Consider the following 21,347-nt stretch of genomic DNA (forward strand, 5'->3'; position numbering starts at 1 on the left):
TGAGCCACCCAGATACCCGTTGAATATCTCTTAATGTACTTATTAATGATTTATATATCTCTGGTAGCTATTCATATATTTTACATGTTTTAAAATCAGGTTGTTGTTGAATTGTAAGAGATCTTTATTTTGGATATAGTTGCTTAATCAGAACTATGATTTGCAAATGTTTTCTCTGTATATGTGGCTTGTCTCTTTCTTAATTGTGGTAGGAAAAACTCTTGACGTGTAAAGGCTTTTAATTTTGATGAATTCCAGTTTATCAGTGTCTTTGTCTTATTGATCATGCTTTTGGTGACATAGCTCAGGGCTCTGCTTAACCCAAGCTCACAAAGATTTTCTCCTGTGCTGCCTTCTAGGGTATTTGGAGTTTTGGCTTACTTTTAGACTTTAAAGCATCTTCACCAATTTTTTGTGTGCATGCATAATGGAAGGTAAGGGTCTAAATTCATCTTTTTTGCATGTGGATATCCAATCGTTTTAGCACCGCTTTTCAAAAAGATGAACTATCCCCACACCGTCCCTAAGAATCCATTGATGAGAAATGCAGAGGTTTATTTCTAGGCTGTTATACTCCATTGACTTAGATGCCTGTCCTTACACGAGCCCCACATTATCTTGATTACTATAGCTTTACAGGCAGTTTTGAAATTGGGTTGTATAAAGTCTTTTAACTTCTTTTTCAAAATTGTTAGACTATTTTGGGTCCCTTGCATTTCTATATAATTTTAGGATCACCTTGCCAATTTATTAAAAAAAAAAAACAACTTGTGGGGATTTTCCTGAGGCTTATATTGAATATGTAGATCAGTTTCGGGGAGAATTGCCATATTGACAGTTTTGAGGCTTGTAATTCATAAACATGGAACGTCTAGACTTCTTTTGGGTCTTCTGTAATATCCTTCAGGAAGCTCTGTCGCTGTCACACACAGGCCTTACACCTGATGAAATCTTTGCTGTTATGAGCTGAATTATTTAATTTTTGAACTGTTGCAATAACAGAAATACAGTTGGCTTCTGTATATTGATTTCGTATCCTGAAATCTTTGGAAACTGGATCATGTCATCCCTGGATAAAGATCTCTTTACTTCTTCCTTCCCAAGCTGGATACCCTTCCTTCCTGCATTAGTCTATGCAGATTGTCATACAGAACACAACGGTCGGGTGGCTTAAATGTCAGAAAGTGCTTTTCTCACAGTCCTGGGGGGTGGGAAGTCAGGATCAATATGCTGGTAGAGTAGATCTCATTCTGAGGCCTCTTCTCTTGGCTTATAGGTGGCTGCATCTCACTGTGTGCTCTTTTCTTTTTTTCTTTAATGTTTATTTACTTTTGAGAGAGAGAGAGAGACAGAGCATGAGCAGGGGAGGGGCAGAGAGAGAGAGGGAGACACAGAATCCGAAGCACGTTCCAGGCTCCGAGCTGTCAGCACAGAGCCTGACGCAGGGTTTGAACTCACGAACTGTGAGATCATGACCTGAGCCGAAGTCAGATGCTTAACCAACTGAGCCACCCAGGCGCCCTTGAAAAAACATTTTTGGAATTTGTTCATTTTCTCTATTTTTCTATTTCATGTTTTTCTGCTCTAAACTGTATTATGATTTCTTCCTTCTGCTTATTTGGATTCATTTTGTGACTCTAGTTTCTTTTCTTTTTTTTTTTTTTAATTTTTTAATGTTTATTTTTATTTATTTTTTTTTAATTTTTTTTTTCCACGTTTTTTATTTATTTTTGGGACAGAGAGAGACAGAGCATGAATGGGGGAGGGGCAGAGAGAGAGGGAGACACAGAATCGGAAACAGGCTCCAGGCTCCGAGCCATCAGCCCAGAGCCTGACGTGGGGCTCGAACTCACGGACCGTGAGATCGTGACCTGGCTGAAGTCGGACGCCCAACCGACTGCGCCACCCAGGCGCCCCTAATGTTTATTTTTGAAAGAGAGAAAGAGCACGAGAGGGGGAAGGGCAGAGAGAGAAGGAGACAGAGGATCCAAACCAGGCTCCAGGCTCCAAGCTGTTAGCACAGAACCCGATGTGACGCTTGAACCCATGAACTGTGAGATCATGACCTGAGCTGACGTTGGACAGTTAACCGACTGAGCCACCCAGGCGCCCCTGTGACTCAGGAGTAAAGTCAGGTTTTCGATTTGGATCTTTTTTTATGCATGTGTTTCCAGCTACAAATTTCCCCCTAAACTCTATATTAGATGCATCCCATAAACTTAATATGTAGTATTTTCATTTCATTCACCAAAAAATATTTTATAATTTCCATTGTGGTTTTAGAAATTTCGAATTTAATTCCGTTGTGACTAGGGAATGTACTTTGTATGATTTCTATTGAATGAAATTTATTACAATTTGTTTTATGGCCTAGATACATCCTCAGGCTTGAAAGGAGTATATACTTTTCTGACATTGGGAGGAATGTTGTATAAATGGCAGGATGATAAGTGTTGTTCAGGTCTTCTGTGTCATTGATTTTCCTTTCTCAGGTTCAATGATTGGATTGAGGTATTGAAGTCTCTATTGATGGTCGTTTGTCTATTTCTCCTGTCAATTCTGTTTAATTTTTCTTATTGTCTTTTGGGGCTCTGTTGTTAGGCGTGTTTGTGTTTATAATTATATCTTCTTGATGAACTGACGCTTTAATCATTATGGAATATCTCTTTTGTTTCTAATAACATGTCTTGTCTAAAACACCATTTTGTCTTATATTAATGTACTCACACCAGCTCTTTTCTGGTTTGCATACTATATATTTTTTCACCCCTTTGACTTTCAAACTGTGCCTTTACATCTAATATGCGTATTCTGTAGACAGCAGATATCTGCATCCTTTTTTCAAAGTCCAGTCTGACAATCTTTGCTGTTTGTCCATTTATGAGTAATATAATTTTTGATATGGTTCGATTTATGTCTTGTTTTTTATATATTTGATATTAATTTCGATTCTCTGTTGTTCCTTTACTGCCTCCTTTTGTGTTGAACAGATATAAAGTTGTACCGCTTTAATTCCTTCATGGATTTTTTTCTTAAAAAAATGATTTCCTAGTGGTTTCTCTAGGATTCATCTATAATATGCATCTTAAGCACAATCTACTTCAGATTATCACTAGCTTTATTTGGGTAAATGTAGAAACTGTTCTGCTATATAGCTGTTTCCTCCCCTCCTTTTATTTCATTATTGTTATATCTATATATGCAGTAATCCCCAAATATGGTGTTATTATTGTTTTATGCAGTCAGGTCTTTTAAAAGTTGAGAGAAGGAAAAATGTATATAATATTTTATATTTACCACATATTTGTCTTTTCCAGTGATTTTTCAAACACTTATTTTTGAGGGGGGAGGGGCAGAGAGAAGGCAGAGGATCCAAAACGGGCTCTGCACTGAGAGAGCCCAAGGAGGGGCTCAAACTCATGGGTTGTGAGATCATGACTTGAGCCAAAGTCAGACGCTCAACTGACTGAGCCATCCAGGTACCCCAGTGATTTTTTAAATGTAAATTCTAGTTACCATTTGATGTCATTTATTCTCAGCTTTAAAGGATCTCCTTTGGTATATTTGATAATTTTCAGGTTACTACCAACAAATTCTACCTTTATCAGAGGATATCTTTATTGACCTTCGATTTTGAAAGATGGTTTTTGCGGGACACAGAATTCATGGTATATTTACCAATAACTTTTTTTTCTTTCACCACTTTGAAAATGTTATTACATTGTGTCTCTGTTGTTTCTGTTGATGTTTAGCCATTAAATCATATTTCCTTGTACATGATGAGTCATGAGTCATTTTTTTCCCTTGCTGTTTCTAAGATTTTTATCATTGTATTTTTCTTTCAACTGTTTGACTCTAATATGTACAGGTGTAGATCTCTCTATATTTATCCTACTTGGGGTTTATTGAGCTTCCCTAGATCAGTAGATTAATGTTTCGGGTCTTTAGTTCTTCAATACTTTTTGCGGCTTCTTCCTCTCTCCCCACCCTCCCTTCTCAGACTTCCATTATGTGCATGTTGGTTCACTTATTAATATCCCATACGTCTTGAGGCACTATTAATTTAAAAAAATATTCTTTTGGGGCACCTGGGTGGCTCAATCAGTTAAGCGTCTGATTTTGGCTCAGGTCATAATCTCGCGGTTTGTGAGCTCGAGCCCCGCGTCGGGCTCTGTGCTGACAGCTCAGAGCCTAGAGCCTGCTTTGGATTCTGTGTCTCCCTCTTTCTCTGCCCCTCCCCTGCTCACGCTCTCTCTCTCTCTCTCTCTCTGTCTCTCAAAAATAAACAAATGTAAAAAAAATACTCTTTTGTTTCTGTTCCTCAGGTTGAATAATCTCTATCTTCAGGTTCAGATTCTTTGCTTAAATCTGTTGTGTCCCTCTAGTGCATTTTTCATTTCAGTTACTGTACGATATAACTGCAGAGTCTTCCTGTAGCTTTTTAAAATTCAGATTGCCTATTTCTTTTTTTTAATGTTTGTTTTTTGAGAGAGGGACACAGAGTGTGAGCAGAGGAGGGGCAGAGAGAGAGGGAGACACAGAATCCGAAGCAAGCTCCAGGCTCTGAGCTGTCAGCACAGAGCCCAATATGGGGCTCGAACTCACGAACTGTGAGATCATGACCTGAGCTGAAATCTGATGCTCAACCAACTGAGCCACTCAGGCACCCCTCAGATTGTGTATTTCTTGACTTGGTGTATACTTTCTTTAAATTTTTGAAATAATTTTCTCTAGGTTTTTTTTTTTTTGTTTTTTTTTGTTTTTTTTTTTTGTAGTAATAGCCACATCGAAATCTTTGCTAAAGTCAACCAGCTGGACCTACTGGATGGTTTCTAGTGACTATTTTCCTGAATAAGGTTTACAATTTACTATTTCTTTACATGTCTCCTAAGTTTTGGTTGAAAACTGGACACCTAAGGGGCACCTGGGTGGCTCAGTTGGTAAATCCGACTTTGGCTCAGGTCATGATCTTGCTGTTTGTGAGTTTGAGCTCTGTACTGACAGCTTGGAGCCTGGAGCCTGCTTCAGATTCTGGGTCTCCCTGTCTCTCTGACCCTCCCCTGCTTGCACTCTGTCTCTTTCTCAAAAATAAGTAAACATTAAAAAAAGAAAGAAAGAAAACTGTACATTTAAAATGCATTGCAGTAGGGGCACCTGGGTGGCTCAGTTGGGGGACTCTTGATTTCAGCTCAGGTCATGATCTCTTGGTTGGTGGAATCGAGCCCCACCTTGGGCTCTGAGCTGACAACATGGGGCCTGCTTGGAATTCTCTCTCTCTGCCCCTCCCCTGCTCTCTCTCTCTCACGTCTCCTCTGCTGGTGCAGGCAGGCAGTCAGCAAGCGATATATGAAGAGCATATCAAGGTGGCTATTTCATTTCCTGTGTCTCCCCATTAATTAGTTTGCTTGCCTGTTGCTTGTGCCATGTAGGACGGCAACCTCAGGTCTGCTGAGCAGCTCACCTGCTCTGTTGGTTTGCTGCTGAGATTGCTGTCGTTGCTTATAATTGGCCCTGCCCTTGGGCTTTGCAAGCTGCAGTGCAGGTCAAGTAAGTGTGCGCTCAAGCGGGCAGTGCAGCTGGTGATCTTCCTGACTCGCACACCCTCGGGAGAACTGCTCGAAGTGCCCGGGGATGGCAGGAATGACGTTGACTCTTCCTGTTCTTACCTGAAGTTGAGCACGTTTCCATGAATAAACACTTTGAAGTTTTTTGGTATGCTTTTGGACAGTTTCCAGTGGTTGCTTTTGACAGTTTTGTCCAGTTTTATTGTTTTTTGATGGAAGGATTGGACTCCTTACTCCACCATACTAGAAGTCCTGTCTTCCTCTAGCCAACTTCAAATTTTTACTTATTTCTATTCTTGCGATGATGTGTGCGTGTTGTGTCTACGTAATCCTTTGCTTTACTTTTTTTTTTTCTTTCAGAAAGTTTTTGTAGATAATGAACTTTCAGGGTGCTTGCAGGTCCATGGTTATCATTGTCTTTGCACTTGAATAGCACCTGAACTGTTTTTGAGATTATGCTTTCAAATCTCTGCACGCAGCCTTCCCCCCACCCCCCACCAAACCCATGGCTTTCTAAAATCAAGAATCGTGGGTAAGTCTGATGCCCACCTGATCCTGTTTCCTTTTTAACTAGACTGTCATCTCCTCTGGAATCTTTTAAAACTTTCCCTTAATCCTTAGTGTTCACCTCGGTGTCGAGGTGGGAGCTTTTTGTTTTTCACTGAAGCTTGAAGGGCTTTCCTCCATTTTGTTTGCCCTCTTAATTTGTACTTGTTGGTATTTAAGTTTTTTTTGATATTTATTTTTGAGAGAGAGAGAGAGAGAGACAGAGAGTACTAGTGGGGTAGGGGCAGAGAGAGAGGGGGAGACAGAATCTGAAACAGGCTCCAGGCTCTGAGCTGTCAGCACAGAGCCTGACGTGGGGCTCAAACTCACCAACTGTGAGATCATGACCTGAGCCAAAGTTGGACATTCAACCGCCTGAGACACCCAGGTGCAACCCCCCTTTTTTTTTTCTTTAAAATTTTTTTTAATGTTTATTTATTTTTGAGAGAGAGAGAGAGAGACAGAGCACAAGTGGGGGAGGGGCAGAGAGAGGAGGAGACAGAATCCGAAGCAGGCTCCAGGCTCTGAGCTGTCAGCACAGAGCCCGATGTGGGGTTCGAACCCACGAACCACGAGATCGTGACCTGAGCCGAAGTCGGATGCTTAACCGACAGAGTCACCCAGGCACCCCTCTTCTAAAAAGATTTAAATTTTTGTTCATCATATTTACATTTTGGATCTATCAGGAATGTATTTTTTGTATGAGGGTAGGACTCTGATTTCATTTCTTCCACATGATCAATGGTACCAGCGCTTTGCTTAAATGCCCATCCCTTCCCAAATGATTTATGTTGCCTATTCTGTCAGATCAAGTTGCTTTTCATACATGAGTTTGTTTATGGGAGATTGAGATCTTTATTGAAATTGCATTTACGAATGCCTTATTTTCTTCAAAGAACCAGTGTCTCTGTTGTTTTTTGATTCCATATTGTACACTTATTTCCTATTGATTTCTGCTCTTATTCCTTCTTCTTACTTTCTCTGGCTTGAATTTGCTCTGCTTTTTCTGATTTCTTCAGATGGATGTTTTGATTATTTTCAGATATGCGTCATTTTATTATCTTTGTGTATTTATTTTGGCTAAAAATTTCCTATGAACATCAAGTGCATCCCCGTTTTTATACATTGTGTTTTCATGACTCAGTTAAAAATGTTTTCTACTATCCATTTTCATTTTTTGTTTGATCAGTGGATTAGCTAATAGTATATTCTGTAATTTCCAAATACTTTGGACTTTCTGTTACCTCTGTTTTTCAGTTCTACGCACTGCTGTCGGAGAATATATTCTGTATAATTCCTATCCTTTGTTGATATTTTACAATCCAGAAAAGGTCAGTTTTGGAAAGTGTTCCAGAGTATTTGAGGAAAAAAAAATATATCCTGCAGTTGTTGACAGTGTTCCAAATACATCAACTTTGTTTTGTTTTTCAAACCTCTATCCTGATCTTTAAATTCTGATTCTTCTCTCAGTTACTAGGGGAAGTCTGTTAAAATCTCCAAATAGGATTATGGATTTGTTTCTTCTCTCCTGGTTTTGCTTTATATCTGCCCGCTTATGTTTTAGATATACACAAATTTAGGACTGCTTTATCCTGTTGATTTGATTTTTATAAATATGATAAGTCTCTTTTTGTCTCTGGTAATACTTTTTAGAGCAAATACCGTAAAATGCATATATCTTAAGTATATAGCCTCATTCATTTCCATCTATGCACATCCCTGTGAAACCATTACACAGATCAGGGGGTAGAAGGTTTCTATCACCCCAAAAAGTACCACGCTCCTTCCCAATTAACTACTATCTTGAATTCTGTCATCATGGAATAGGTTTGCTTGCTATTTGTTGGACCTTATATAATGGAACCATACAGCATGCATCCTCACACTGGCTTCTTTTGCTACACAAACATATTTATAAAGACTTATGTTATTACATGTTTGTTGCTGTGCAGTTTTCCATTATGCGTATGCCACAATTATTTGTTCTGCTGATTTCCATTTGTGTTGCTTTCCAGGGTATTTTGGGGGAGGCTATTATGGCTAAAGTTGCTATGGTGTTTTTGTACAGATCCTCTTTGTTGGACCCATCTACTCATCCCTTTGGGCATATACCTAGGAGTAAACTTACTGGGTCATAGGGTAGGCATGTGTTTAACTGCCACATTTCTGAAGTGGTTGTGCCATTTCACACTTCTGCCAGCAAATACAGGAGTGTAGCTTTCCATCTGTGCTCCAGATACTTGAATTTGTCCATCTTTATAGTCCTACCCACTCTGGTGAGGTGTACTGGTATTACATTTTAATTCTAATGTGCTTTTCCCTGATGAATAATAATACTGAGCACCTATTTTCACCTACTGTCGGCTATTTGTATATTTTCTTTTGTGAGGTGCCTGTTCAAATGCAGTTTTTCCTCCAGCTCATCTGGACTTTGCTGTTTTTAAAAAAATCCAGATAAGCTGTGAGTTACATGCATTACAAGTATCTGTGTGCATGGCTTGCCTTTGCGTTGTTTCAGTGTCCTATTTTGAGGACACGTGTCAATTAGTTCCATTTATCTCAGTTCTCTGGTTAATTTTGGGGGGACATTTTTCTTGGCAGAATGCTAGCTTGGCAGTTATTTTCACACTTTAAAGCTGTCAGTTTTGCTCTTTTTGAAGATACTGTCCTCTCCTGGTTGCATTTAACATTGTTCTCCTTTTTTCTTTTTTAAAAATTTTTTAGTGTTTATTTTTGAGAGTGAGTGAGCGAGCGAGAGTGAGCACATGAGCAGGGGAAGGGCAGAAAGAGAGGGAGACACAGAATCCAAAGCAGGCTCCAGGCTCTGGACTGACAGCAAAGAGCCCAAAATGGGGCTCGAACCCACCAGCTGTGAGATCATGACCCTTGCCAAAGTCGGACGCTCAACCGACTGAGCCACCCAGCTGCCCCAAAATTGTTCTCCTTTTCCTTTTCAGTTTTACTATGATGCTCCTAGGTGTATTTTTCTTTGTATTTACCTTGCTATGGGTTTGTAGAGCTGATTGAATCTGTGGCTTGATATCTTTACGTTAAAAAAAATCTAGACCAGTATTTCTTTTCAAAAATACTTCTGTTCCAGTCAAGTTCTCTCTCCCTGTCCTCCTGGGATTCTAATGACGTTAGATATTTTCACTATGACTTACATCTTATATTACTTATATATCTCATGCTTTTATTTTTCCATGTTTTAGTGGGTGTTCTTCAATCTGGATATTTTTTAAAATGTTTATTTTCGAGAGAGAGCATGAACAGGTGAGGGATGGGGGGGGGGGAACAGAGGATCTGAAGTGGGCTCCGTTCTGAGAGCAGAGAGCCCAATGTGGGGCTCGAACCCAAGAACCATAAGACCATGACCCTTGCCAAAGTAGGACACTCAACTGACTGAGCCACCCAGGCGTCTTCAATTTATACTATACGGTAGTATACAGTACAAATTTTAACTAATCTATCTTAACTCATTGATCTCTTCTGCTGGATGTTCATTCTGCTGTTAAACCCATCCAGTGAATTATAATTTTAATGATTTAAAAAATTTTAAGATTTCCATTTGATTTTTCTATGGATTCCAGATATCTAGTTCAATTCTCCACCTTTTCATTTAGCTTATTATATTAATCGTAATTCCAGTATCTGGATTATCTTGGGTTTCTATTACCTACCTTTTCTCTTCATTTTCCTATTTGGTCCTGTGTCTTGGCATGTGTCTTAGTTTTTTAAAATTGAGACATAACCGACATGTTCTATTCGTTTCAGGTATACAACATAATGATTCAATATTTGTGTATATTGTGAAATGATCACCATGGTAAGTCCAGTTAACGCCCATCACCACATATAGCAATTTTTTTTTCCTTAGGAAAACTCTTAAGATCTACTTTCTTAGTAACTTTCATATACAATGTAGTACTATTAACTGTAGTCACCATGCTATCTATGTATCACGTCCCCATGATTTACTTATTGTATGATTAAGAGTTTGTACCCTTTGACCATTTATTAATTTCACCCACCCCCTACCTCTAGCATCCACCAATGTGTTGTGTATTTATGAATTCGTGTTTTTGTTCATTTTAGATTCCACAAGTGAGGTTTCTCAGCCTTATTTCATGTAGCATAATGCCCTCAAGGCCTATCCATGTTGTCACAGAAGGCATGATTTCCTTCTATTTTATGGCTGAATAGTATTGCATTGTGTAACACACACACACACACACACACCCCACTCCACATCTTTGTCCGTTCATCCATGGATAGACACAGGCTGCTTCCACGTCTTGGCTATCATAAATGCTGCAGTGAACATGGAGGTCCATATATCTTCTTCAGTTAGTGTTTTCATTTCCTTCAGATAAATACCCAGTAATGGAATTGCTGGATCATATGGTAGTTCCATTAATTTTTTGAGGAACTTCCATACTATTTTCCATAGCCGCTGAACCAATTTACATTCCTACCAAGGGTACGCAAGGGGTCCATTTTCTCCACACCCTTGTCAACACTGGTTATTTCTTGTCTTTTAAATAATAGTCATTAAAACGTGTGGGTTGGTTTTGATTTCCATATTCCTGACGGTTAGTGATGTTAAGCATTTTTTTATTTACCTGTTGGCCATTTGTGTATCTTTTCTGGAAAAATGTTTATTCAGACTTCTGCCCATTTTTAATCAGGTGTGTTTTGTTGTTTTTTGGTTGTTGCTATTGAGCTATAGGAGTTCTTTATTTAGTTTAGGTATTAACCCCCTTATTGGTTGTATCACTTGCAAATGCCTTCTCCCATTCAGTAGGTTGCCTTTTCATCTTGCTGATGGTCTCCTTTGCTGTGCAGAAGCTTTCTACTTTGACGTAGTCCCACTTGTTCATTTTTGCTTTTGTCAAATCCAAAAAAATCATTGCTAAGACGGATGTCAAAGAGTTAACTGCCTATTTTTTCTTCCAGGATTTTTATGGTTTCAGGTCTTAGATCCAAGTCTTTAATGCATTTTGAATTGATTTTTGTGTATGGTGTGAACTGTGGTCCAATTTTTTTTTGTTTTTGCATGCAGCTGTCCTATTTTCCCAGCACCACTTATCGAAAAGACCATTCTTTCCATTGTATATTACTGGCTCCTTTATTATAAATGGACTATATATGTGTGGTTTATTTCTGGGCTCTATTCTGTTCCATTGAACTTTGTGTCTATTTTTTTTTTCAACGTTTTTTATTTATTTTTGGGACAGAGAGAGACAGAGCATGAACGGGGGAGGGGCAGAGAGAGAGGGAGACACAGAATCGGAAACAGGCTCCAGGCTCCGAGCCATCAGCCCAGAGCCTGACGCGGGGCTCGAACTCACGGACCGTGAGATCGTGACCTGGCTGAAGTCGGATGCTTAACCGACTGCGCCACCCAGGCGCCCCCTTTGTGTCTATTTTTATGGCAATACCATACTGTTTTGATTATAATAGTTTTGTGATATAGTTGAATCAGGAAATGATGCCTCCAGCTTTGGTCTTTCTCAAGATTGTTTGGGCTCTTTGGGGTCTTTTGTGGTTTGGTAAAAATTTTAGAATTGTTCTATTTCTGTGAAAAATGCCATTCGAATTTTTATAGGGATTGTATTGAATTGGTAGATTGCCTTGGGGTGTTTCCTTAAATGGTGAACACTGTACAGGAAAAACTGTATCTTCCTACAGAGAGGATTTAATTTTCTTCTAGCACGCCAATGAAGGACAAATTCCCCTAAAAAGGCTTATCCCTTGTTTGCATTTATTTCTAAGCACAGATTTTCTGAATTTTCGACTATAAGCTTAGGGTGTAAACAGGTGCCTTCCTCCTTGGCACACTCTGGAATCCAGTTTTTTATTTCCAGCATGGTGACACTTTCCAAAATACCTGCTGAACATTGAACCTCTTAGCTGTTTTTTTTTTTTTTTTAAATGTCTTCTGTTTATTTCTGAGACAGAGCATGAGTGGGGGAGGGGCGGAGAGGGAGGGAGACACAGAACCCCAAGCAGGCTCCAGGCCCTGAGCTGTCAGCACAGAGCCCAATGTGGGGGGGTCGAACCCACGAACCATGAGATCATGACCTGAGCTGAAGTCGGTCACTCAACTGACTGAGCCACCCAGGCGCCCCGAACATCTTGGCTGCTTTTTCTGCCTGGGTTCTTGTCTGCTCCATTCATCTCATTCATGAGCAATTTAGGAATCAGCAAATAAATACCTTGAGAGTAAACTGTGTAGGGTGGGTGGGGGAGGATTCAATGTTTTCTCCTTCTCTCCAGGTTCTTGGCCCCTCGAATTCTGACTTCCTTGATCACTATCCAGTGATGTCAAGCAGATGTCCATTTCTCTGCAGTTCTGTCAGTTGCTTAATAAACTTTGAGGCTGTATTGTTAAGGGGCACAAATGTTCATGACAGTTATACCTTCTTGCTCTGTTTCTCAATATACAAGGTCTTTTTGTGCCTCTTGATAGATTTTTATCTTGAATTATGTGCTCCAGTCTTCCGAATGCCACTCCAGTTTTTCTCGTCTTGGTTTTGTGGTTCCTTTTTGCCTAGTTTGTATTCTTCCTCCCTTTAATTGCAACCCTGTATCTTTTGGTCTAAAGCCATTCTTTTTAAAAAGATTTATTTTGTAATTAATCTCTACACCCAACATGGGGTTTGAACTCACGACCCTGGGATCAAGAGTCATATATGCTTTACTGACAGGGCCAGCCAGGCACTCCTAAAGCAGTTTTTATAGACAGCATGTTAGCTTAAAAAAAAAAAAAAAATTGAGTCTGAGATTTGCCAGTTGGCAAGCCATTTACTGAGAGTATTGTTAGATTAGGCTTTTGAGGCTCACTTTTAAATTCTTCCTTTCTTTGGTTAGACCAAAGATTTAAGAGTTACACATTCTTGGTTTCTAAGGTGGCTGTCCTAAAGACCACATTCATTTTTGTAAATTCCTACTGAATTCTGAAACTTCAATAAAGTGTATTCTGAGATCGAGAGAGTGTGTGCAAAAGGGGAAGAGGCACACAGAGAAAATCCCAAGCAGGCTGCGGCCTGTCAGCACAGAGCCCAACATGGGGCTTTAACCCACGAACTGTGAGATCATGCCCTGAGCAAAAATCAAGAGTCGGACACGCAAATGACTGAGCCACCCAGAGGCGGCCCCTGAAACTTTTTATATTAATGCCCTCCTTTTATCTTTTCCTATGCACACCTTACCATCCCTTTTATATATTAAGTCTCCAGAATTTCAGTTCTAGGTTACTATGCTTTTCTGGTCCTTTTTAGACAAGAAAACATCACTTGGTACCTTTGTCCAAACTCTTGGGTTTTCCTCCTCCCTTTTGAATTTTCTTCCGAGTGTATTTTCAAAGTCTCTGCCTAAATTCCCAGGCCTTGCACACCTGACACACTCACCTCAACTGTTTGATGTACAGTCCTAGGTTCAAGTTCTCCACCTTGTTTCCTGCTCTTGTAGAATCTGAGGTCAGTCTGGTACTTTTCCCTTCGCAGGTGGCCTGCTGTCTTTTGGGGGTCTCACACTTCATGAACAGTGTGTCCAGGCTTGGAAGTTTCCTGATCTATTCCAATGATCCTGCTTTCTTAAAAGTTCCGATTCCCGTTTCCCCCGTCCTTTTGGGGCTTCTGTTATTCACACATTTTGAGTTTGGTTCCCATTCCCTAAACTCGGGCTTGCTGTCTGAGCCTGGATTCCAGTTCACGAGTTCACCCTGCGGCGTCTCACTCGCCCGCGCCCCCGATCTCAACTCTAGTGTTTTGCCCCCAGTGTCTGTTTCTTTCGTCTGCCGTTTTTAGGATTGCATGTACAATCAATTTTTATCCCATCCCTTCCAATAGCTTGGTTTCAGTTCAGTTTGTGCCTCTGGTCTTGGATACTGGTCCTCCTCCTCAGGCATCTAGTTACTTTGGCTGAAGAGTCCAACTTTCCCTGCAGCCTCCACCCCCAGGGCAGAGAACGCCAGGCGTCCAGAAACACCGTTGACCACTGTTTTGACCTCACGTAATCTCTTTTGGTTGGAACTTCAACCTCAAACTCCAGGAAGTATCATAAAAGGAAGAAGCGGACTCCCTTAGGTCGTAATCCACCAGCTCTGAGGACTTGCACTTTTATTAACGCAGACTGACTCATTCCGACCAACCCTCCCACTGGAAAAACTGGACCAAATACTCAGGGCTCTGACGAAGCCATGTGTGTGCCACCACAGGGTCCTAGCTCAGATGGCCCGTCTGGCACGGTCATCTGGAAGGTGCTCCAAGGCAAGAGTTTTGTCCCTCACCCGATGACGTGTGGCCTGCCTTTGCCTTCAGTCCCTGTTGCTCTCAGCCATGCGGGTCCTACTGCCTTGACCTTTCCTTCGTGTCTGAGTCACAGACTTATTTAATCTTTCCCTTGGTTACTTTGCCTTCTCTTACAGAAACTGCTCAGAGACTAAGACACTGGGGCTTGGCCTGAAGTAGTGGTTAGTATGTGAGTCAAGGTCACCATCTTCGGTTAAGAAAAAAAGTTCCTTCAAAGCAAAAGATGGTGACTTTGCTGGAGGTGCACAGGCAAGTGAAGGGCAGGCTATGGGTGCTGCACAGTACGGAGTGCAGCTTCCTCCTGGGGCCCCGCCACCTTTCCCTGCACTGTTCTCTTTCCTCACTGCTGTTTTCATTCACAAAGGGAGCTGACAGACCACCGTGGGGCTCTGGAGAGACGGGGACGCTCCCTATGTAGTCAGCACTGAACGGTGACCACGGGCAAGGATGGGATATACCACGAAAACCTGAAGCTTCTCCCACTTCTGGCCATCTGAGCCACAAATTCTCTCCGTGGCTGGGTGCTGTGTGTTCCAGTCACGCCGACCTTACTTACGCCAATCTCCTTTCTGGTCTCGAGTTCCATCCCGGATGGTGAGGTGTTGGACCTGATGGCCCTCTGGCAGTGTTCTGGGATGGAGTGGCCGCCCTGGTGCTCAGGAAGTGACACCTGAACCACAGCCATGTCCCAGGGGTCCGCTTGCTCCACACACGCTGGCAGCTGGTGTCGAGGGGCCTGTGTGCGGGTTGTGACCAGTGTCTCTTTCTTCAGAAAAATATTGCCGGGGTCTACCAGGTTGGCAAGAAGCCTCTGAAGTCTGTGGTGAAGGTGATCAGAATCGCAGCGCCTGCCAAAGACGCGGTTTATAACTACAGCATCCAGACCCTGAATTCCACACAGCTTGCCAAGAAGGAGCTGTATCGAGAGATGGCCAAGGTGAGAGGCCCAGAGAGGGAGGCAGTGGATGCTTGCACTCCAGAGTAACAGCTAACCCGGTGAACCCTCTCCTCTTGTGACCGTGCTGCCTGGAGGTCAGCAGGCACTCTCCGACGTGCACAAGAGAGTCAACCAGTGAGGGGAAGGAGACGGGGGGGGGGTCGCACCCCGGAGGGAGAGGTGTTCTGTTCCCATGCTACACGTGAATCCTCCACACGTGGGAGAGCCAAGGGATCCTCAACACCTGCTCCCGGGCACCTGTCTGCACACAAGTGTGGAGGCCTCGCCTTCCCTAGAGAGCTCTTGTCGCCGTCACCCCGAAGGAAAAGCCTTGGCTGAGGCTGCCAGCACATGACCTTTAGAAGAGGGCTGCTTCCGTCGAGAACACCCACGCCACTCTCACGGTTCAGTTACTCTGGAGGTCTGGTTGTCAAGGACTGTCATTCTGTCCCCCCTATGCTGCCGTTTCTGACACCTGCTTGGAGACTGGAGGGCTAGTCGGCCCCGTCCGTGTCTGTTACCAGCCCTTCTACCCTCGTGTCTGCCCCTCGTTTCTAGGAGCCAAGGAAGAGGTTCACGTACTCCCAGAATTACCTCTCAGCCATGGTGGAGCCCCAGGACTCTGAGGAAGAGGAAAAGAAAGCCAAGAAGCAATCCCGCCAGGCCTGGCTCACGGCCAACGGATTCCAACTGACAGGTCTTCACAAAAGCACCGAAAGCGACCGTCACATCAGGCTGCCGCCCGTTGGCATGGTCACAGAGCTGAACGAGGTCCAGGGGGGGTGGGGGCAGTAGGGCCTCAGGCGGGGTGTGCACAGGAACCTCCCTCCTAACTTACTGTGCCGTCCTCCACGCAGGAGTGGAGGGAAAACACACCGCTCGCTAATGTGCTGGATCGAAGGAGGTGGACGTGGGACCGGCGCCACCAGGACTTTGACCTGTACGGGAAGCCACCACTTTTCTTCGAGCTGCCCCCTTCTCCAGTGCTAAAGCCCAGAACAGGTAAGAGGCCTTTGCGGGGCTGAGCCTCCCGATGCCATGGGCAGTTGGGAACTCTGCTGCTGTGCGTTTGTGGCAGGATCCGTTTCGCTTTAGCTGCCCAGACTGAGTGTCAGATTTGGGTTTGGCGTTAGCGGGCTGGGTGAAAACTCAGGGGCCCTGGATTCTAATTCCAGCTGTCATGCTAACTTGCTGTGTGACGTTGGGCAAGTTGCTTCACTGCTCTGGGTCTGGTTTCTTACAAAACGCAGAAGTCGGAAGACAGGTCTAAGGGCTTTCTGAGCCCCAACACACATTACCCAGGACCAGATGCCTGGCCAGTGGCTGGGGGCAGGGGCTCTGGGCACCTCTGGGACCTTCTGACTCCCTTCCTATTCCAAGATGCTGCCATCCCTCTCTGGGGGAGGGAGGGAGCCTAGGAGCATGGGTCCCTCTCACCCTGTTTATGAAGATGGGCCTCATTTACAGGTTAACAGAGAATCCAGACTTGTTGGTTGCCAGAGCCTTTGCTCAGGGAGAGAGAGGAGAGAGAAACTCATCTCTGGTTTGCCAGAGAAACCTTTCTCAGAAAGCTAGATCAGATAGATAAAATGGATTTCTTTCTTCCCGCAAGCCCCGAGGGCAGTGGGTAACAGCTCTGAAAAACAGGAGGAAATGCTGGCAGGCTGCTGAAATTGGCCTCCCTCCTGTCTGGCCCTTGCTGCCTCCCTCCGGAACAGGCTCTGGGGCTGCGTGAAGGTCTCCTGGCCTGGCCCAGTGATGCCAGGCCCCCCCAAGCCGCGTTCCCTGGGCACGGTGGGTAGCCAGTGCCAGCTGACAGCAGGCCACAGACGCACACTGGGGCCTCTCCTCCCCACAATGTGTTTAAGGAAAACTTGGAAATGGCAGGTGGGAAAGGGAGATTTGAACCAGGGGCCCCAGCCTTTGAAACTCAGCTGGATGCAGAGAACCAGCTGCCGGCAGGGGCGACCATGACTCCGGGCCCACAGTGAAGCCCCCTTTCCCGAGGGCTGCCCTCAGGGGCGGGAGGTCTGAACAGATGCTTCCCTGGCAGAGGTGCTCCATGCAGCCTCCGGTCCTGGCACTATACTAGAAGGTTAGTACTCTCCATTTTGTACAGAATGCTTCCCTGCGAACAAAACACTAAGAATGTCAGGTTTCACTGGAAAGTCACGTCCAATGTCACAAGATATGTAAACTTTTACCTCTTGAAGATTAGTTCCCCAAACCCTGGCGGAGTGCTCAGGCCAGCCGTCCACGCAGACTGACTCGTATTTGAAGGGAAAGGGAAGGGCCTGGCCTCCTCTTCCCACCTCCAGGTGATGGCCAAAGCGGGCTTTCTGGAGCCCCAAACTTCTCAGGACCAGGTGAAGCCTGGAAGCGTGCCAGTGTGAGCACGCAGGGACCAAGGCATCTGGCTAACAACATCAGAAAAGAGTCTAGAGAAATGCAAAGGTCTATTAGTGTCACCTCAAGATTCCTTTTTGTCCCCCCTTCAAGAGTGAAGGCCAACTTCTATAGAGACAGGAAACAGGCCCCAGGCAAGAAACAGCATATGGACCATATGGTTTTCACCCATCACCCGAGAAAGCCCAGAGACAGGGACTTGGTACTCCCTGGAGCACTGTGGCCTGGGCACCTGCCCCTCAGCATTCAGGGCCTCCCTCTTCCTGCCGGATGAACACAAAGGGAACTGGAGGCCATCACCAGAGGGGGGATCCCAGGGCTCTGAGGAAAAACGTGACCAGTGCGGCAAAGGCTGAAACACAAACGATGTTTTCTGGTTTTCGTTAGTTCCCAGTATATGTTTTAAGTGTATATCCTCCACGTACACAGTTGGCAGGTGGTTTTTTGGAGAATGCACAGCCCACCAGAAGAATGTGTGGTCCGGCAGAAGCAGCTCCCCAAGCCCAAAACAGGTCCCCACCAGCCTCGTGCCACAGGCAGCAATGTCTCCCACTAAACTAGCAGAAACCCCTCAAATCCCAGGCGTCACCAACTGCCTTCTCTCCGTTTCTTCAGCACCTGGGATCAGGTCAAGCAGCAGGGCCTGCAGGGCAAAGCCTAAAGAGGTGCCTTGAGGCCAGAAGGCCCTTTTGGTATAGACTGGGAAGAAACAGTTCCACTTGTAAAAAACCCCAAGTCCTCCACCTTCTGGAGAAAGAGTTGTCCAGCGATGGGCCATGGCTTGGGGGCAGCAAGGAACACTGTCCTCTTGCTTCAGGACGTCCTTTCTAGGGGGTGGGCACAGATGTAAGCTCGCTTCTCTAGGACTTGCTCGGACACTTTCTTAATCTGTTCATCTAGATTTTCTGGAGAATCTGGGAGGAAAAAAGAATAGATTTGTGATAACAGAATATTCCTGGAACTTCTTTTTTTTTTTCAAAGAACAGCCCACCCACTGTGAAGGGAGTCCTGAAGGTGACCCTCTTCCTCCAAACCCCCAAGGAGGTGATTCTGGCTGCAGGGAGAAAGGAGGGAGAGGGGCTTCATCCTGTAAACCAAAGGGTTCATCCTGGTAACCCCAAGAACCCTGGATCTTGTGGGAGCAGGGGCTGGAGAAGGACCCTTTCACCAGGCAAGCCTGCCAGAGGAGCAAGCGTGTCTCCCCCCACAGCACGTAACAGACATGCCAGCACCCAGGGCCAGGAGCTGTACACAATCACGGGCTCCTCTCCTCCGTCACTTGGCAACAGGGGTGGGCTCTGCAGGGGACACGTGACACGGAGCCTTGAGGCCAAATGACCGTAAGGGTCAGAAGAAGAATGTGAGCCGGGTGTTCCCAGACTTGGCCAAGTGGCTACAGTAGAAGAGGAGCATTCCAGACCAACAGCTGCATGAGCCAAAGCCTGGGACTTCTGCTAGAAGGCAGACTGATTTTCCCTGGAGTGCAGGGGGTGAAGAGGCAGGTAAAACGCTGCCTTCCTTTGCAAACCTTCACTAGGCAGCTGCCAGACTGGGGCTAGGCATGCTGGGCAGACACCTGTGGGGACTCTGACAGCCTTTGCTCCTGCCCGGCAGGCCAGCCTGGCAGGCTGGCCAGCCCGGCTGACCCTCCCTCACTCAAGGGAGAGGTTGGTGAACAGCCAGCAGGCCCTGGGAGCCTGACAGGGGCCAGGAGCAGCTCACCATCAACAGTCACCTGGAATTAGGCCCTCCCCTCCCACCCCCAAGGCCACCCTACTTACACTTGTCCAGCTGGGACAGGGTGAAGAGATTCTGGTAATAAGCTTCGGCACAGAATATGTTGGCTAGGAGAACCTGCCAGAACCAAGGTTAAAGAGTTGACATAGAGACCTAGAGATGACATAGGGCACCCCCTTTCTGGTGTGTGAGCTTTAAGGAACTCCATCAGCCAAACTAAGCAGCTTGGCTGGGGTCAAAAGGCCTTGCTCAGGAGCCAGAGTCATTCTAATTCCAGGCCTGACCCAACTAGTTAGCTAATTATGCAACACTCTGAGCCTTAGTTTCCTCTGTGGCAGGAAGGCCATCATAATCCTAGTGCCCACAGGCTATTGTGGGATAATGCACACAGCAGGTGCTCAGTTACGACATCCGGCCCCTCGGGCAGGGTAAGGAAGGCAGCCGGAGGAGGGCACAGCTTTGGGACCATCCTCACTCACCCACTCCCTCTTCCCTCAGGTAGGAAGACAAAAGGGAGTAGCCCTGTGTCCTGAGCAGCACAGACCTCCTCCTCACAGCTGACCGCCAGTGCGGGCCATGGCCACAACTCAGCAAACCAGCAGCCTCCTGGACCAGTACCGGGCTGAGGCCTTTGACTTGCCCAGTCCCTCACTCCCGAGATTCCTTGACTGGGTCATGCGGCTCGCTGACCCCCTCCTCCAACCACTGGCCTCATTAAAGTTCAGAGGATAAAGCGGGCAGGGAGACTCACCTCATGGTCGTGGTTGGGGAGCCCCACTCGGATGGAGCGGCTGGCCCGCGACAGCACCGCCGTCATGCCGTACAGGTTGATGAGGATGTTGGCCACCCGCTTCAGGATCATCTGCTCCTCCACGATGGTCTGGGAGCACAGAGCCCAGGGTGGAGGCTCGCCGCCCACGACCTCCCTCCCGGGGCACATCTTCACCCACCTCCAGGCCTCAATTCATGCCTAACACGGCCTCTCCCTTTGGGTTGGGGGAGGCTGGCTCACTGGATGCCCGGTTTTCCCTTCTGTCTCGGTTTGGGCAGGGGTCAAGGTGAGACCAGGTCCCAGGAAACTGAGACACAGGCTGGTGTTTACTGTGCTTCATGTCACCAGGAGCAGCAACAGCCCTAGATTTGGGCTCCAAGGAGCCTCTCTCTGCCTGGAAGGCACCCACCCAAGTGGCCCCTGGCACAGCCAGCCCCACCCCATGCCTCCATGGTGACCAAGATTTCTTTCTAGGCCTGGTCCCAAAGGTGGACACTTCAGACAGCCCATCTCCCTGGCTCCCAAGTCGGAGGGGGCCTGCCCTCCCCAGACCTGGCAGGGGCCCAGTTACCTTGCCAAAGCGGAGCAGTAATGTCTCCACTGTGCGGCCAAAGTAATACACGTTCTCCTCGAGCTTGCTGGCGCTGTCCTAGTATGTCAGAGGAATGTCAGAGGAGTGACTGCTCAGCGTCCCCTCCCCATGGTGCCCATCCTACCCAGACACGGCATGGCTGGGGCTCTGGGGCCCAGGCTCTGCTACCAGGCAGGGGCCGTCTTCCCCAACGCCCTGGGCACAGCCCTCTGGAAAGGGACATCCCCCGGAAGGGCACCCAGATGGGGGGTATGCCAGCTGTGCCCACTTACCGCGACACTGGGGTGCACAGCTCCCAGCTTCCCTGTCAGTCCCATGTTCACGGTTCGGCCCACGGAGTCTCGAAGCTTCTGGCTGATGGTCTCAATGACAGTGCTCACATTGCCCCGTTTAAGCTCACTGCAGAAAGCCCATGGCCCCACGAACTCAGGCCCCACTGCTGGTTTCCACTGCCCAGCAACAGGGTCCCTAGTGGCAC

General features: G+C 45.7%; 2 protein-coding genes across 6 annotated transcripts in view; one reads left to right on the top strand and one right to left on the bottom strand.

The window, feature by feature from the left end:
* Nucleotides 1-20,245, top strand: part of CFAP92 (cilia and flagella associated protein 92 (putative)) — a 69,075-nt gene extending 48,830 nt beyond the window's left edge. For 2 of the 4 annotated variants that reach the window (XM_058725826.1, XM_058725827.1), the window contains exons 13-16: nucleotides 15,198-15,362; nucleotides 15,921-16,133; nucleotides 16,220-16,364; nucleotides 20,008-20,245. In XM_058725826.1, the coding sequence (XP_058581809.1) occupies nucleotides 15,198-15,362; nucleotides 15,921-16,133; nucleotides 16,220-16,364; nucleotides 20,008-20,066 (582 nt within the window). In that variant the 3' untranslated portion in view covers nucleotides 20,067-20,245. Of the gene's footprint in view, nucleotides 1-14,541; nucleotides 14,675-15,197; nucleotides 15,363-15,920; nucleotides 16,134-16,219; nucleotides 16,365-20,003 lie in introns of those variants that run through there. The other 2 variants (XM_058725828.1, XM_058725829.1) reach the window with 2 other exon arrangements.
* The window catches only part of ACAD9 (acyl-CoA dehydrogenase family member 9), a 47,401-nt gene continuing 43,853 nt past the window's right edge, over nucleotides 17,800-21,347 (bottom strand). For both annotated transcript variants that reach the window (XM_058725832.1, XM_058725834.1), the window contains 5 exons: nucleotides 21,142-21,268; nucleotides 20,849-20,926; nucleotides 20,257-20,385; nucleotides 19,550-19,622; nucleotides 17,800-18,682 (listed from right to left, as the gene is read on the bottom strand). In XM_058725832.1, the coding sequence (XP_058581815.1) occupies nucleotides 18,582-18,682; nucleotides 19,550-19,622; nucleotides 20,257-20,385; nucleotides 20,849-20,926; nucleotides 21,142-21,268 (508 nt within the window). In that variant the 3' untranslated portion in view covers nucleotides 17,800-18,581. The remainder of the gene's footprint in view (nucleotides 18,683-19,549; nucleotides 19,623-20,256; nucleotides 20,386-20,848; nucleotides 20,927-21,141; nucleotides 21,269-21,347) is intronic.

The sequence above is a fragment of the Neofelis nebulosa genome, chromosome 4 (genome assembly GCF_028018385.1).
Source record: "Neofelis nebulosa isolate mNeoNeb1 chromosome 4, mNeoNeb1.pri, whole genome shotgun sequence".
NCBI lineage: Eukaryota > Metazoa > Chordata > Mammalia > Carnivora > Felidae > Neofelis > Neofelis nebulosa.